Below are 18,473 nucleotides of genomic sequence, written 5' to 3' on the forward strand. Positions count from 1 at the left end.
ATATTCTTTATTTGATTAATTTACACGGGCGTTTCCCCATGGTCAATCCTACCAAGTGCATTTGTATTACTGTGAGTGCATAATTACTTTTGCTACTGCGACTGTCTGTTCTGTATTAGACAGTGAGAAGTTGACCTTATTTTGCATCACAATATTTCCATTAGTTCAGCGTCCTGTGCTGAACTTCCACAAAAGAGTATTCATACCCTATATTCACAGACAAACACACAAACATTAACCAACAGACTGTCTATCATACCAGTATCACAATCCATCAATCCTGCAGTCCTATACTGCACCATCAATAATCTCATGTCACTCGCGATTTATTCATGTTTCAGTTATCACATTAATCTAATTATCATCACCTCTCCTGCAAGAAGCTCCGTAAAATACTAATTGTAACCACCATAAACAAAACACATCGTACACATGTGTGCAAACATCCCATTTCACATCACTCGCGTAGCTCTGAGTGACACTGCTTTTGTCTCCTGCATCACTGCATTCTGATGCCTTAGCAGAAGTTGAAATCCCTGTAGATCACTCTGATATCGATTGTGACCTCTTTTTCCCCATTTGAATTGTATTTTATGCTCTCTAACAATTCAACTTTTTTTTTCTTCTACTCGTAGTGTACTTTAGCAACATCAGAATAAACCCAGTTAATACTGATAACATCAGTGCTTTATTAAACTACGTGTTTTCCATTCAAAGAGAATGCAATCTCCCTGTTTAATTCAACATGAACTAAACAATCATTAATAAACAGACCCCTTAAATATAACATCGTTTTAACTCTGCACTTTTTTTAGCTACACCAATAATACAAACTCTACCACTCATGTGATCTTGGTTTCAAATATGTATTCATAGGTGATTCATAAAATTCACCCGTGTCTTAAACATAAAATTCACTCTCAAACAAACACTTAACATTCATTCATGAAAATATTTTTAATAAAATATTTCCAGGTCGATAATTTAATTTGTTTCAGATTTATTGATCTCCACAAACCTTTGTTCTCTTCCTAAAAGTCTTTTTATTTTTTAGTCTGTCTAACAGTGATCTATTCTCATTCTCTACAGTCTTTTCTCTCTCTGCCCAAATATGGTCACGCAAGTTTTTTTTCCTATTCCTCCCTGAATCTGTGACCAGGGAGACACAGACCCTGCGTACCAAAATAATACCACCACTTTCTTTTCAAGTAAATCCTCTATCAGAAAGACAAAATGTTCCTCTTGTTTACCAATATAATCCTGAACAAACTATTAATTGTTGCTTTGTATATTTGTGTTATTGTTTTAGTTCAAAGGTTGGCCATTCCTTTGCATTCAAACACTAACACAATACAAATAACTCATCAGTTAACATGGGTCTCTTTCCCTTATCAAACCCTCTTATGATCGAGGCAAGACAATAAGTATTCATGCTGGTTCTTAGTACATAGTTTTTCTAAGATGTTACTTTATCTCCACGCTTAAGCAAAATCAGAATTACTCAAACAATCATTAATAAGCAACTTCTTAATTACATTTTAATGTGACCTTTTAATTTTATTTTTACAACATGTATTCCTCAAAGTTGATATAGAATCTTTACCATTACAGTTTTTTTTTGTTTTTTGTTTTTTTGTAGGCTACCAGTCTTGAATTTCCTTTGTCTTTTTCTTCTTACGAGACACACACTCCTGACCTGTCACATGAACATGTACATTACTGTTCTGTACATAGCTTCCCTTTTTGCCATGTTTTAACACATAGTCTATGTTCCATATTCTCCAGTCATCCATTTGATGATATTGAGGGTCAGCTTCTAACATATTTGGAGTTGATCAGACTCCCAACAAAACACAAAACTAACAAAAAAAACTTGTTTTTAGTTTTGTCTTGTTTTTACCAATATTCTGTGTTTAAAGCTATGCTTAATGAAGCATAAACTTTTATTTTGGTTTATTGCACATTTAATTTACACTTTTGTATGTGCTATTTGGGCTTAACTGGAACTTATTGTCTGATTGTTCCTTATCTGTACCACCTAATGTGAACAGTTAAATAAGAGGCTTATCCTATTGCCCCCTTATCGTGACTTCTAAACCAAACAGTAAAAACAAAGACAAAACAGGTGTACCAAACCCTCTCAAAAACAAACATAAAACATAAATCCGAGTATGCCCGTACCTGTTGAGCTATACAAGTCCGTGTAACTAGTCCAATAGACTCTACTGGCACGTCATAACACTACACGATTTACTCCGACTTTTTTAGGAATCCAGAGGTCCTCTTTCATACCTAAAGTCCTAATAGTCAATACACTTTTAGTTCAGCGGTCAATCTCTCTTGACTTAACTAATTGTGTCCTCAATGTACATGAATTATCAAAAAGTCCTCTTTCATATTCTACCCTTGATTCTCACTACATTCTAAACACTGCATATAAAACAATAAACCAGTAACTACTCACCAATGTACGTGGTTATATGTTCGAGCTGAAGTCCTGATTCAAAGATTCTCCACACCGTCTGGTCAGAAGTTAGAAGCAGTCTCTGTCCATTCGCTTTGTCCTGGTCCTGTGCACAGGATTCAGGCTGAGCAAATGGGTTTCTCTGCAGTCAGGTATCAAACCCTCCCCGGTTTTTTGAAAAAAAAGTTTCAGGAAACAGTCCACAGGTGGCTCGCCAAATGATGTAACTTAAAAAAGGATGGTGAGTAAGTAGATTCAAGAAACTGCACAGAGTCCTTTTCTTCAGTCAGTTGTTAGGTTTATTGAAATATGCAGGGAGCCTGGTCCCAGGTACAGGACACAGAATACTCGTTCTTACAATTGTTGCATGACATTAAATACCCTTCTGCATAGGTGTCTTTCTCCTCCTCTTTCTCTGACACTTAACCAATAGAAAAGGTACAACTCATTATCCTGTTAACATATATTTCATTTAGTGTGTGAGTGTGTGTGTGTGTGTGTGTGTGTAGTCCAGTGTGACGACCTCTGAACTCAGTGCATTCCTCAAACCCCTGGTGTCACAAAGGTCCATACATCTGGTTTTTGTCATCTTCCTTGTTCCTATCTCTCCGATTTGCCTAAGACACTTTGATCCCAGTTTCATTATCTCTTTTTGGCTCTTCGGTCCCCCTTGAAAACTAGCTTTATGACCCCGTCATAAACCAGCTGTATTTTCTAAGCAAAAACCTGTTAACTAGTTTTATAACCCAGTGGACTCCCGAAGGGCAAACTTCTTTCATGTCAGGGCTGGAGATCAAAGGACTTGTTTGTACAGCCGTGTGCTGCTGGCCAGCCATTTGCTTTGACACAAATGAATCTTAACTTCTCTACCATATTGCAGCTTTCATCTATCACAGCAGTGCTTGCATTTTTGGAACTAACAGTTTTTTCTATCCAATGTTAAATCACTTTTCAGAAAAATAACATGAATACAGCCGTCATTCCTCATGCGTAGCAAACTGCTATTCAATACTTGTTCCATGTTTTCCAACAGATACTAACAAGCAATCTTTTTTTCCTTTACAGGGGGCTTTTGATGCCTCCAAGTATCAACCCATAATAACTGATGGCAGACCTGTCTTTAAAAATGCTTTCTTACATTTAACATAATTCTTGTGAGAATGAGAGGTCCAAATGATTACTACCTCATTACGGCAGTAATGTGGTTTAGTGGTTTGAGCAAGAAGTTGTCTCTGTAGTGGTAGAGCTTGTAAAAACGGCATTAAATTGATTACTATCATGCATTGGTATACCAGCGGCTTGCACTATAGGAAGTTCTGTTTTATGTCAGCAACTGGGAATGTGTTCATTTGATATATTGTTGTAAACAAAAGACAGTGGATAGATATCATACTGAGAATGGTCTAATCTCTTGTGTGTTTGTAATGAAATGTCCACAGATCGATGCAAGTAGTGTTGATTGTAATGTGTTGTCTATCAATCTCTTTGCCTCTGCCAGTGGAATACCTTATTTATGATACAATAGACATGTCTAGAAATAATGAAAGCAGTTTTCTGCTTGCGTAGTCCATCTTTTATGCAGGTCATGTTTTTCTTTGTAATCTTGTTGCATAACTATCTGATGCCCTTTGTGTTAGCTGAAGTGAGCCGTTTCTTTTGTTCTGCACTGGGATGCCAGAGCTAATTTTTCTAACAAGCTAATTTTTCTAACGATATAAAAATATGATAAAAAATATGTTTCATATTTTTATTGAAGCGTATTTTTTATGTTTTAATTACCAAGTTTGCTTTATTCAGCAATGTTGTCAGTTCCAGTCAGTGGCAGAGGAAGAGAAAGATGGGCCCCGGTGCAGGATCTTATTGTGGGCCCCAACTTTGTTCACACTTGCGATTTAAGGCGACACTGGGCCGCATCAGGGCCGTCTTTTCTCGTATGTGAACGCTGCAAAAACAAAAAAGCAGCCCAGGGCCAGCCTAGATTTAGGCCGCCATTTCGATGCAGCCAAGGGGCTGCAATCCGGGACCAGGGCCGGCCTTTCCATATGTATGAACGCAAGGCAGACTTAGGCCGCCTTTTCGTATCACATCACCAATTTGATTTTCTATCATAACACGGAAAAACGCAGATTGTCTATGATGTCAGAGATTTTTTTGTTTTACATTTGAGAAGGGGCAAAAAACATGCAAGGCTTTTTTTCTTTGTTTGAGAATAATCAAATCAATACACGTACCATATATACACATTAACACAGGAAACTTTGCTTTAAATTTACGTAAATACTCTATTCTACTATCCTCTCTCGCTGACCTGGGACTACTCTGGCCTGGTTCTCCTCCTACCTCTCCAACCGCACTTACCAGGTAATCTGACGTGGAGCAACCTCCACTCCTCGCCCTCTCCCAACAGGAGTCCCCCAAGGGTCAGTCTTGGGTCCTCTCCTGTTCTCTCTCTACACCCACTACCTGGGCCCCCTCATCGCATCCTATGGTTTCTCATACCATTTCTATGCTGATGATGCTCAGATTTTCCTCTCCTTCCCCACCTCTTGACCCCACCATCCCCTCCCGTATCTCTACCTGTCTGTCCGCTATCTCCTCCTGGATGCACTCGCATCACCTCAAACTCAACCTCTCTAAATCTGACCTCCTTTTCTTTCCCTCCTCTTCCTCCCCCTCCTCGGATCTCTCTATCTCTGTTCCTCTGGAATCTACCACACTCTCTCCCTCCTCCTCCTCAGCTAAGAACCTCGGAGTCACCCTGGACCCCTGCCTCTCTTATTCCAAGCACATCTCCACTCTGGCACGCACTTGCCGATTCCTCCTGAGTAATATCCGAAGAATCTGACCCTTCCTCACCAACTACACCACCCAGCTCCTGGTCCAGGCCCTGGTACTCTCCCACCTAGACTACTGCAACTCCCTCCTGGCTGGCCTCTCTCCGTCCACCACCCGTCCGCTCCAGCTCATCTAGAATTCTGCTGCCTGTCTGGTGTTCTCTCTGCCTCACTTCGCCCACGCTACTCCACTACTCCGCTCGCTCCACTGGCTCCCGATCACCGCTCGCATCCAGTTCAAGACTCTTGTACTAGCCTACACATGCCTTGACCAGACTGCACCCAGCTACCTCCAGACCCTCATCTCTCCCTACACCCCCACTCGACCTCTCCGCTCCGCCTGCACTAGAAGACTAGCTCTACCTCCGCTACGCTCCCCTGCCTCCACAGCCCGCTCCTTCTCCACCCTTGCTCCGCAGTGGTGGAATGACCTTCCTACAGCTGTCAGGACTGCCCAGTCCCTGACCACATTGAATTTGGCAAGGATGAATTTCACATCGATGGTAATGTGCTGTTTTGTAATTCATGCAGCAATTCTGTAGATTACACTCGTATGCAGACGATTGTATAATGGGAAGTGTTACTAAACGTAAACAGCAGCAAACTTGAGATTCTTTTCTTTGCTCAACACCAGCATCTCAAGACAATCTGGCTGGAGAATGCTGTAGCTCTATTTTACAATAGCCGTCCGGGTGATGAAAACTCTGAACTAAGTAAATTTTTATTTTTTTTTACAACAGGGAACTATTTGTAATATTTTAAATACTACTAATAAAAAAAGTTTGTACAAAATTGTATATTCAGTAATATTTCAGTGCCTGTTCTTACAAGAATAATGTGATTTTGTGTGGGGGTAAGCTCGGACCGTCACTCTGTTACACACCATAACAGTAAGTCAAATAGTCAATATGTGGGTTTTTTTTTTGTTTTTTTAATATATATACATTGCTACTGTGCTGCATTGAAAAAAAAAAAAAAATTAATAAGAAACATCTGCTACAAAAGGATTACTGTATATCCCGGTAGCTCTTCCATTCTAGGCTATCGTTCCATAAAACAAAACAAGGAGTTTGCCACATTTTAGGCCTACTTTTCAGTCACATGTGAACGCACAAAGGCGCCTTAAAAACGCAAATGTGAACGGGGTTGCAGACTAATATGGGGCAGTAGTGTGAACGGGGTCAATGTAGTACTTGTTTATAAACATATTTAACAATATTTTATTCTCAGAATGTTAGCATGTATGAAACAGTATACGACTACACGTAATAAGAAACATTTCTATTCCCCTAATTAAGTTGAATTTTGCATGCATCTTTACTTCAAATACTACACTCTATTTAATCACAAGCTAACAAGTAAAACAGCTATTTGAGTCTAACATAGTTAAATGGAGCTTTTTAATTAAGGCATTTTTTTAATATAAATTTAGTCGTTGCCAATTATTTTTTTATTATTTTCTCCCCAATTTGGAATAGCCAATTCTTTTTTTTTTTTAGGCTCAGTTCACCGCTACCACCCCTGCGCTGACTCGGGAGGGCAAAGACGAACACACGCTGTCCTCCGAAGTGTGTGCTGTCAGCCGACTGTTTTTTTTCACACTGTGGACTCACCATGCAGCCACCCAAGAGCTACAGTGTCGCAGGACAGTGCAGCTCTCGGGCAGCTTACAGGCAAGCCCGCAGGCGCCCGGCCAGACTAGACGTTTCGCTGGTGCGCGGAAGCTCCCGTCCTCGGTCGGCAAAGGAATAGCCTGGACGAACTCGCGACGTCCAGACTATAGGGCACATCCTGCACTCCACGTGGAGTGCCTTTACTGGATGCGCCACTCGGAAGCCCCACAGTTTCCATTTCTAAGCTCTGTATTTGCTGTTCATTAGTATGCCATTTAAACCCAAACCCCTGGTTTATTGCTACTGAAAGCTCTAATGTCAGCAAATGTTTTAAGCCTAGATACTGTACCTTGGCATACTCTTTTTGGCTCATGTTTTGTTTTAATTAATGTTTGGTATACAAGTCTGGTATGGGTGATACAGTGGAAATGTTCTTTGATAGTAAAGTGGCCCTCACATAATGTTTAAAAAATGCATACATTCCTCCTCCAGTAAATAAACATTCTTTCCTATTTTATCCTTTATTCCTGCATGTTTATCAGTAGGAATAATAAAAAGTACAAATTCAGTGTTTCAATTATCCACTCAGCAAATGCACAAGGAGTGTCTTTAGATGGTGACCTGAATTGAGCTGCTCCTTGTCTGATTCAGATGTGAATATTGTCATGGTTTCAACATTTTATTAGAGATATCCAGCACCAGATAAGCCGGCCTCTGCTGTTGAGCCAGAAGAATGACAAGCAGGGTCTGTGCTGCAACCCCAAGTCCTGCCCCTCTCTGCAGCAACGATTTGATCTTATTTGAGATTAATTGTTTGATTGTGTATCAGAAAAGACAACAGAACTGTAACATAGAAAGTATATTTTCATAAGAGGTCAAAGAAAAACAAAAAATGGGCCCTCTGTGTGTGACTCAGCACTGTGAGCAGGGTGTGTTGATTCTGGCTGTACAGCAATTGTTGGAAAAGGTCAGCTGGGGTAGATTTTATGTGGGGCTTTTGGCTGTTGCCGATAATTTTGCAGGGAGTCTACTATTACAGTTTTTAGAGGAGTTGTCTTTCCTATACTTTTATACAAGTCTGCGGTGTTGAATAAGTTAAATGCCTTAAACACATTTAAACGTGAAGGTGATTTGCAGAACAAGTTTTCCAAGATCATTTGTAACATCACCACCATGTTTGGATGATGCCAGGTAGTATGAAAATAAACCTTATGTGATGGAGCATATTGCTGTCATTAAATTTAAGTTTGCCTTATTTATGAGAAACCATGTTGACACTTGTGCTGGTGTGTTAGACTTTAATAGAACAACTTCGGCAATAAAATAATTCTTAAGTTAATATTGAATAATTTTGCGAACTACCAAGTCAAATCCTTCTGGTTTAGTACAAAATGTATTGACTTTTTGCTCTTTGTTCTTCTATTTTAAAAAGGTGTCAACTCTGTGCCTGTGTCAGAGATTATTGCTGTTCGGGAAACAGAAGTTGACAAGGGAACCAAAGCTGAAGGAAAATGGCAGAAGATGACGCATATCACAATTGAGACACATCTATGTGCTTTTACAGGTTAACATAACCTTTTTAACTTCTGTTTTTGGTGGTACACAACAATGTTAACTCTTATACCATACAATTTTATCACAATGAATAAAAGTTTGACAGTTCCATAGTTTAAGCGGGGGTACGCATACCCCTGGGGGTACTCCTAAGGGTCATAGGGGGTACACAGGATGACTCAGAAATGCAAATAAAAATGTATTTAAAAAAATAATGATCTTGAATTGATTTTTTTATTTATTTTTATTTTTTTTACGGTATAGCAGTGATACTTGTGTACAGTTAACCGAGCACGTGCAATGTAATGTGACATAAACTGGCACAAGCCTGGTCTGGTATGCTTTCAGGATATTCCTGCACCAAAATGGCAGCTAAAAAGAAGCAAAAGGAGCTTACCCTGGCAAATAGTTAAAGTTTTGGTGCTCCTACAGGGTCCTAAAATCCCTCAGGCACGGCTGGCAAAAAGATAAGATGTGTCTCAACCAGTCATCTCTAGACTGATTAAGAAAAAAGACGCTATTCTGTCTGAATGGGAGCACAATTCCAATCCAAATCAGAAACGTAAGTGAGAAGGGAAGGACAGTGACGTTGATGCGGCTCTGCTACGATGGTTCTAAATGGCAAGAATGCAGAATGCTTCAATCACTGATGCAATTTCAACAGGAAAAGCATTGAACCTGGCAAGAGAAATGGAGATTTCCAACTTTACTGAAACAAATGGATGGTTATGTCGTGGGGGAGTGGGGGCATAACATAAAGTTCCAACATACACAGTGTGGAGTAGTGGTTAGGGCTCTGGACTCTGGACCGGAGGGTCGTGGGTTCAATCCCAGGCGGGGGACACTGCTGCTGTACCCTTGAGCAAGGCACTTTACCTAGATTGCTCCAGTAAAAACCCAACTGTATAAATGGGTAATTGTATGTAAAAATAACGTGATATCTTGTAACAATTATAAGTCGCCCTGGATAAGGGCATCTACTAAGAAATACAATAATAATAATGGAGAAAAAAATTATGCCAACTCTCCAGCCGAGCTGCTCCAGATGGCACCTTGACATTCAAAAAGGAATCGGTTGCGGGAAGACCGTGTGACATTATTGCTTTGCTGCAATGTGACTGGAACTGACAAACGCAAACCCCTACTCTAAGCAAATAACTCAATATTACTTGTTATAGCAAGATAATTATGTGTTGGAGAACCAGACCAGTAATTAATGTTGCTGAGTACTGTATGATTGTCTTTTGCAGTTTCTTATGTAGAAAAAACAGGGCAGCATCGCTGGCGATGCAGCAACATGACCTTCTTCTGTAGTGATGAGACTGTCTGCCAACAATGGGTCTGGACACTTAAGGAACAGCTTTCGTTACTAAGTAAGTTGCTCATAAATTCAATCCGATTACTTTACTGTCAAAGTTTGAAACATTTTATATGTAGGCATCCCCATGTGTTTTTGTTCGCAGGATGTATGTTGTGGGATTCATATCAAGCTCTGTTTGCAGTGTAAGGGCTTCAGATTTTGAAATCTGTCATTTTAAATTCTTCGGAAGATTCTCTGTTAGAAACTTTGACCTTAGAATTATGACGGAATGTTTTGCAGTTATGGAATATTCTCCTCTAGCCAAGCTTCCTGCCTCCATATGTTGTTTTTAACATTGATCTCAGTGATAGATAAGTGATAGATGTATCACAGATTCAAATGGCTAAATACTGAGGGATTGTACAGTCAGTAGATCACATTTTACTGCAGCCAATCTGAAGGATACCATCAGTTAAAAGGTGTGGAGTGTCTTTGTGAATTTTCTTTAATATATATTTAAGTAATATAGGAACATTTTTGAGCTTTCACCAAAGTTACGTTTCTAATTTATGCGCATAAATAACAAATGTTTTGTATATTTATAGATGTATGCAAAAAAGTGTTTGTCTTTATAATGTTGTTGAAGAAATGTATATTTAATGATCCAATGTTTTTACTCTGTCCTCAGCTTGTAGACCAAAGCACCTGCTTGTATATATTAATCCCTATGGAGGCAAACAACAAGGCAAGCAGATTTATGAACATGAAGTGGCTCAGCTCTTTACTTTAGCCTCCATTTCCAAAGATGTGATTGGTGAGTTCCTGTCAACACTGAATTTGCTTTTAAATAACAAATGTAATGCTTATATCTCGCAAACTGATCTCCGCGGGCAAAAAATCCCAGTAAGTAAACATTCCAGGGAATATGATTTTATTTATTGCCTTATCCAGCAACAAAAATAATAATGAAAGCTTTGATGGGCAATCAGCTTGAAAATATAATGCCATTAATAATTTACAGCAGCATGTGCCAAACTGTAAAAAGCTGAACAAACTGATTCTCATAATCTTGTTTATTAGCAGCATGTCCTTAGGTGAAGGTCTGTATGCATGAGTAGCACTACAGGGAATACTAACTTTTATAATATCTGTCAAACCAAAGAAATCTAAGACATTTACATGTCAGATGTGCGCTGTACAAATCTGTGAACAGAACTGTATTGTATATACAGTTAACAGATGGGAAATGTATTTGCAATCATTTCTAGTAAATTGGGCCTCTTAATGAATGTGATATGCAGCTCTAGCTCAACTAAGATACTCCAAAGTGATGAAGATAGTTTTGTAGCTTTATAATAACACATGGGAAACATGTATAATAAGCAAATTACTTTTTTTTTTCTTTTTGCCTGATTTAATAGAGATTTATATATCCTTCAATGCACAACTCCTATTCTTTGTAATCTGAAAATCTTTAAAGGTCACAATCATAAAAAGAGGTATTAGTAAGAGGCAGTAATGCAAAGAGACAGTAGCATTTAACAAAAAAGAAGATGAAAGATTATACAGTTACCATGGAGAATGGTCTCATGCTGTGTTTAATTTTGAGAAAATTCTTTTTGAATCCCTGTGTTGCAATTTCTATGGAAAATGTGTTGAGACATTATAAATGCAATTGTTATCTGACCATTTTTACAGTGTAGTTTTAAAGAATGTGAACTGTTTCACACTTGCAGTATTTATAATGGATTAATTTCAGATAGAAAACAAAGACTGCAAGCAGGAATGTTCAAAATGAATTTTTTAACATTAGGAACAATGGCTAATTATGGGAACCTTTCACATACTGTAATTTACATGTCGTACCAGTATTAGTTACTTCTGCACTAGCACAGTTACATCATTTAGTACCTTTTCATAGAAATTCTGACATCAAAGTTCTATATATATGAATGCCTACAATTCCACAACAAATGTGGGATACTGACCTTGTACCAGATTTCCAATTTTGCATTAACAGCTTCAAAGAAATGACTTTTTCATTTATTACACATTTCAGTCGTACTTTTTTTTCTATCCATATTTCTGTCTGCTTCTGTCATGGTCCTTTACATGAACTCCTCAACTGTACAGTCACTTTTCATGCAGTAAATTGTCTTTGACATTTCTATGTATTCTTTTCTTCATTTGCTTGTCAACTCAGTGTTCTGGCAGCTGCCAGTTGTCTTTAGACAAGTAAGAAATCTGTTTGGATCCTTCTCAGCCATTTCTTCTGATGCAAAGTGACAAGCTTTTTTCACTATATATATATATATATATATATATATATATATATATATATATATATATATATATATATAGACATTGCCAATATCTTTCTGACAGGTTGACCCCTAGGAAAGTCAAAATGGATCATTGAATTGAAATTATTTTGTAGATACAGGCTGAATGGCTGATTCATTCCACATGCAATTTGTACAGGATGAAAACCAATAGTGGTAATGAAACTATAGGCTCACGTTCACTACTGTATTTAATTATTAATATAGAACATCCAGCTTCCCATTGCTGTGATCTTCATGCTGATGAGATTATTTTACTCTCCATTGTCTGATGGAACTGTGTATTTGGCTTGTTCTTGAACTCATTAGTAGTGAAAGAGGTTCAGCAGGTTTTGGCCTTTTTCAGAGTGAACTTTATAATGTACAGTGGCAGCTCCAACCTGCACTTGATCCTTGACAGAAGGATTACAAGAGCTTTCAGCTAGCTGATGCCCCTATGGCCTTTTTGAAATTAATTTTTCTTACAGTGGCTGTGAACATGCTGCTAGGACTGAAATACATAAAAGCAGGGTTTCCAACCAACTAAAGTGTTACTGTTATTAAATGTTACTAGTTATAGCAAAATTTTACTAAAATTGTGGATTAGTGTTTTTTTGTATTTGGTTTTAAATTCTAAGAAAGCTTACGTAAGTATAGTCAGGCACTGTTTTCAACATGTCTTTGTTTCCATAGTAACGGAGCATGCTAATCACGCCAGGGACCATTTGAAGACTCAAGCTGACCTAAGGAAGTATGATGGGTGAGTCTTTCTAATGGTTTGATATAATTAAGTTCATGGCCTGAATTATTAATTGTAATGTTTATGCAATTATTCCCTCAATTAAAAATTCAGAAGTGGTATCCTGCATCCTGCAGCTAATATTTGTGCTATATGCTGGCACTTTTTGAACATCAATTACAGTTTAAGGCTAATATATTTTATATTTAACGTATCCTTTTCCACATATTCGTAGGTGGTGTGCTGATTGGTTTCTATTATTCTAAATATGTTGAAGTTTAAAGGCTGGTTTCACGGACCCTAATTAGTATTAATCATGGACTACCTTACCCAATGTAACATTAGGTAGTCGAAGATTTGGTAGTCCAAGATCAGGGTCTGTGAAACTGACTATAAAAGTTTAAACAGGATTGTTGTATGAATAATAATGTTTAGTAAATTAAACAGACTCTTACCATAACATTTTGTGGATGTTTAAATATTAATTATATTAATAACACCGTGTAACAATTTTTTTTTTTTTTTTTTGGTTCCTGGGTAGTAAGTGTTATTTCCTAATTGCTTATGCCTCAAAAGTATAGAAAATGGCTATTATTCCCCACAAACTTTGCTTTTGTGACCAGGACAGTGATATTTTGAAATTTACCTATTTTCCAGAACATTCCAGATAGATTCAGTGCTGAGTAAACTTGGAGTAACTTCTAGAACTTTCTAGAACTTTCCAGTAATATAAATAGTAGTATAAATACAGGGGCCTTAAGCCCACCAGTTCAGTTTAGTTCCAGCTGCCTAAGTGGATACATATCTGCATTTTTCTGAGATGGCATCAAGAGGCTGCAAGCATCCGGCAGACGCATTTTGCTATGTCTGCGGCCAATTTATCAAGACAAGAGCGAAAAAGTACTCAGTGGAAGCATCTGCTAAGATGTGTGAGGCCTACAAGGCATATTTCGGCATGCCTGTCGGGGATCAAGACAAACCCTGCGCACCTCATTTCACCTGCGAGCACTGCAAAAAAACTCTGGAAGGTAAGATGGACAATTGTTGCTTGGAATTTTATGTTATAAAATTTGTTAAAATTTTTAAAATTGTAAAAGTTTTTAATTTTAAAATGTTTTACAATTTTCAATGTTATTGAAAAAATATATTGTATATGAAAAATGTTGCGAGAATCTCTTACACATTAGTCATGGGTGAAATAAATGTATTTTTGTAGGATGGTACAGAGGGGAAAAGAGAGCCATGAAGTTCGCTATCCCAAGAATTTGGCGGGAACCCACTGACCACTCAAGCAACTGCTACTTCTGCATGGTGGACCCTTCCAAACATCGGACTGGCAAGAATGCACCTGCTATCACGCATCCGGACCTTCCTTCATCCATCGCCCCGGTGCCACACTGCCATGAGCTCCCCATACCCACTCCTCCGGAGAGAGAGCAGCCGTCTTTAGAAGAGAGCAGCAAGTCAGAGAGCGAGGAAGACGTTCTAGATCCAGATGACAATTTCAGAGGTGGAGCTGAGGAGAGAAACCCATACTACCACAACCAAAAAGACCACAACGACTTGATTAGAGATCCAAGGCGGTTTTACCAAGTTTCCCTGCTATCTTTGCCTTTGGGACAGCAGGGACACCAAGGCACACTACCACAGGTGGGACTGGCCACAGCGGACCGAGTTCTCTGTGGGGAGGAACAACGTCAAGTGGGAGCCACTGGTGGACCCCCGGAAGGTGCTGATGCCACCACTGCACATCAAATTGGGCCTTATGAAACAATTTGTCAGAGCTCTAGATAAGGAGTCGGCAGCCTTCAAGTACCTTCAAGACTTCTTCCCGAAGCTGTCTGAGGCAAAGGTCAAAGCCGGTGTCTTCGTCGGACCACAGATAAAGAAGATCCTGGAGTGCAATGAATTCCCCAAGAAGCTCACTAGTAAGGAGAAAGCGGCTTGGAACAGCTTTGTCGCAGTGGTTCGGGGCTTCCTGGGCAATCACAAGGCCGAAAACCATGTGGAGCTGGTTGAGACTCTGGTGAAGAACTACGGCACAATGGACTGTAGGATGTCCCTCAAAGTCCATATCCTTGATGCTCATCTTGATAAATTCAAGGAGAACATGGGAGCATACTCGGAGGAGCAAGGCGAGCGCTTCCACCAGGATATACTGGACTTTGAACGCCGTTACCAAGGACAGTATAACGAGAACATGATGGGAGACTACATTTGGGGGCTGATTCGTAAAAGTGATTTACAGTATAATCGTAAATCCCGAAAAACTACTCACTTCTAAATCTTTTGTAGTCATTTTTGTATTACTTTAGTATAAATACATGTTAATTTGGATTCATATGTTGTTTTTTTCTGACTTTATTGGAAATAGGTAAATTTCAAAATATCACTGTCCTGGTCACAAAAGCAAAGTTTGTGGGGAATAATAGCCATTTTCTATACTTTTGAGGCATAAGCAATTAGGAAATAAAAAAGGAACAAAAATTGTGTTACATAGTGTAATGCAGGGCAGAAGCCATTGCACTGTGTATGCAATTTGAGTTAATCATAAACCTCAAAGATATAAAACCATGCCATAAATGTAATTAAATTCTGTTTTTAAGATACTTTACCTTGATATGGTAAACAGCTGACTTCTCTCTTTTTTTTTTTTTAAATTGATAGTATTGTTTGTGTTGGTGGAGACGGGATGTTTAGTGAGGTCGTTCATGGTCTAATTGCACGGACACAGAGCGATTCTGGAGTAGACCTGAACGATTCCCAGGCAAAACTGGCTCAGTGCAATCTCAGGATTGGTATTATTCCAGCAGGTAAGATTCTGGCTTTATGATTTGAATTGGGACTTTGTTAGCATCATTAGGGATTGTGAGCTGGCATAAATCTGTCTGTCCAAATCCCTTTGCTGTAATTTTGGCATCTGCTTAACCATTTTCTATTCTATACTAATATTTTAATTACGTTTTCTTTTTCACTTTTTAAAATATTTTGTAACCTTATTTATTTAAACACCCCCGCGAGGAGGGTATCTGTCAGTCCATCGCCACCGCTGTTTAAACTGCTAATATCTCACACACCATTTGAGATGCTGACTTCATATTTTCAGTGTTTTGGAAACTCCTTGCGCATAATCTACACTACCCTTCAATTTGACCTGTTACATATGGTAGTTATGTGAGTTTTGGAGTTCTGGATGATAAAGATTTAATGCTTCAAGGTACTGGCTTCTTGGTACACAACTGTATTCTATGATTCTCTAGGTCAGTTTCTACCATGGGTATTGTAACCCTGTCAGTAATGCAGAAATCAAGTGTGAAAGCCATAACTCACAGGCCATTGAGGTGACTTTTTCAGGGTTATTGTAGCAAGGCTGGAGTGCAGTGGTTGTATAAATAAGAACAGGGTTAGTTTAAAGGGGAACCTGATGCCCTGTGTGTAGCAGCCTGCCTGATGTGTTTAGTTGCAGGAACGATCAGCATGTGTGTGTTTACCAGCCGCGAGCTCCTAATCAGCAGGTAGGTGTGGTGCAGCAGAGTGCCAGGAATAAAAGGGTCTAGATTGCACAGATCACTGCTGCTGTAAAGCCATGGGGGTCTGTGCTGCTGAACAACTGGGTTCAGGAAACTAAGTGACCACCGCTAACGGCGATCATGTGTATATTCCCTGGTCGGGAGGGGGTTGGGGTTTTTATTTAGGAGAACGAAGCTGCAATGCACCACCGATCGTGTGCATATCTGAGGTTGGAGTTGGGTGCCTGTGAGACGGAGTTTGTTTTGGATAGTAGATCCCACCCAGTGTAGCAGACAGGTGTGGAAGCAGGACCTCCATTTGTTAGTGGAGGAGTGTGAGCCGTCTTCACAGCACCTTCTGTTTGTAGTTTTTGTACAGTGTTTATTTTGCCTTTTGTATGCTGGGCCTTATTATTATTATTATTATTATTATTATTATTATTATTATTATTATTATTATTATTATTTATTTCTTAGGTGACTTATAATTGTTACAAGATGTCACATTATTTTTTACACATTATTTTTACATACAATTACCCATTTATACAGTTGCTGGAGCAATCTAGGTAAAGTACCTTGCTCAAGGGTACAGCAGCAATGTCCCCCACCTGGTATTATTATTATTATTATTATTATTATTATTTGTTTATTTAGCAGACGCCTTTATCCAAGGCAACTTACACAACTATACATCAGCTGCAGAGTCACTTACAACTACGTCTCACCCGAAAGACGGAGCACAAGGAGGTTAAGTGACTTGCTCAGGGTCACACTGAGTCAGTGGCTGAGGTGGGATTTGAACCGGGGACCTCCTGGTTACACGCCCTTTTCTTTAACCACTGGACCACCCAGCCTCCTGATTGAACCCACGACCCTCAGGTCAAGAGTCCAGAGCCCTAACCACTACTCCACACTGCTGCCATATGTCCCACATGAGCTACCATTGCTGGTAGCATCGCGTATGATTCCTGTATGTCCTTATGTAAATAAACCTGCGTGCCAGCAGGGCGTGTCAATCCCAAACTTCCAATCTCGACCTCCTGTCACTCAAGCAGCGAACACACATCCACGTCATCTAATCTGTCACCCTTGAACGAATGTAAAGAGTCCCCTGTTACAGTTATATAAACACTTCATACAAAATGTGAAGCTGACCTTGACTATCTAATTAAATATGGATGCAAAAAAGAGGTAAGATTGGAGGTATAGAGACAGAACACTTTAAAATTGTTGTCTTAATATTTGGTACACAGTTGAGTTCTATGTTTGTTTGTTTTTTTCTCATAGTTCCATTACTGGTGGTGTCTTTTGTTTTAAATCGCTGTCCACATCAGTGATACAGGCCGCATTCAAATACAGTCTTTACATTTCATACAGTACACAGCTTCTTTCTATGATTCTTTCAGACAGTTCAGTCACCGGTATTGTCCAGTAAAAATGAACTGTTCCACCGCTACATTGTTTCAACCCCTGTACATTCACTCTTGCAAGCAAAGTCTTATTCTTGTGTTCACGAGTACATAACATATTAAAATGTATATTCAGTAATTTCAAATATTTTCTACAATGTTAAACTTATTTTTCTTGGAAGATAAAATATATATATTACCACATAGGCTTTTTAAAACTTTTTTTTTTATCAAATGTGAGTGGCAAGTGCTAAGCTGAGGAAATGTTGTGGGCCACCGATATGAACAGTATGAAAGTTGTCAAATTGTATAACATAACATGTATTTCAATGTTTATGTTGAAATATTTTTATCATCTAGACTTTACTAGAGAGAAAAATATATAGGACGGCATGTGACTGCAATTTAGTCTTGTCCAAATGTTGTCTGGTACTGTATAAACTATGTCCCAGTGTCGTGTATGCTTTCATATAATAATCAGGAAACTTTTTTTTTCTTTTAGGTTCAACAGACTGCATTTGCTATGCAACGGTTGGGGTCAATGACCCTGTGACATCAGCCTTACATATCATTGTGGGTAAGTAAGTATAACACAGTACAGTAGTTGAATATGTTTCTGCTCTATTGTATAAACATAGCATGAAAAAAAATTAGTCTTCCTTTAGGCTTGTTTGTATTGCATTAAAAATAAAATGAGAAACACGAGACAAACATAAACTGTGAAGCA

The 18,473-nt window shown here is 38.8% G+C and overlaps 1 protein-coding gene across 2 annotated transcripts in view; it reads left to right on the forward strand.

Annotated features, from left to right (window-relative positions):
* Positions 1-18,473, forward strand: part of cerk (ceramide kinase) — a 44,498-nt gene that overhangs the window by 13,927 nt on the left and 12,098 nt on the right. For both annotated transcript variants that reach the window (XM_034024444.3, XM_034024443.3), the window contains exons 2-7: positions 8,344-8,475; positions 9,716-9,838; positions 10,454-10,579; positions 12,780-12,846; positions 15,493-15,638; positions 18,249-18,323. In XM_034024444.3, the coding sequence (XP_033880335.3) occupies positions 8,344-8,475; positions 9,716-9,838; positions 10,454-10,579; positions 12,780-12,846; positions 15,493-15,638; positions 18,249-18,323 (669 nt within the window). The remainder of the gene's footprint in view (positions 1-8,343; positions 8,476-9,715; positions 9,839-10,453; positions 10,580-12,779; positions 12,847-15,492; positions 15,639-18,248; positions 18,324-18,473) is intronic.

This window comes from Acipenser ruthenus, chromosome 7 (assembly GCF_902713425.1).
Source record: "Acipenser ruthenus chromosome 7, fAciRut3.2 maternal haplotype, whole genome shotgun sequence".
NCBI lineage: Eukaryota > Metazoa > Chordata > Actinopteri > Acipenseriformes > Acipenseridae > Acipenser > Acipenser ruthenus.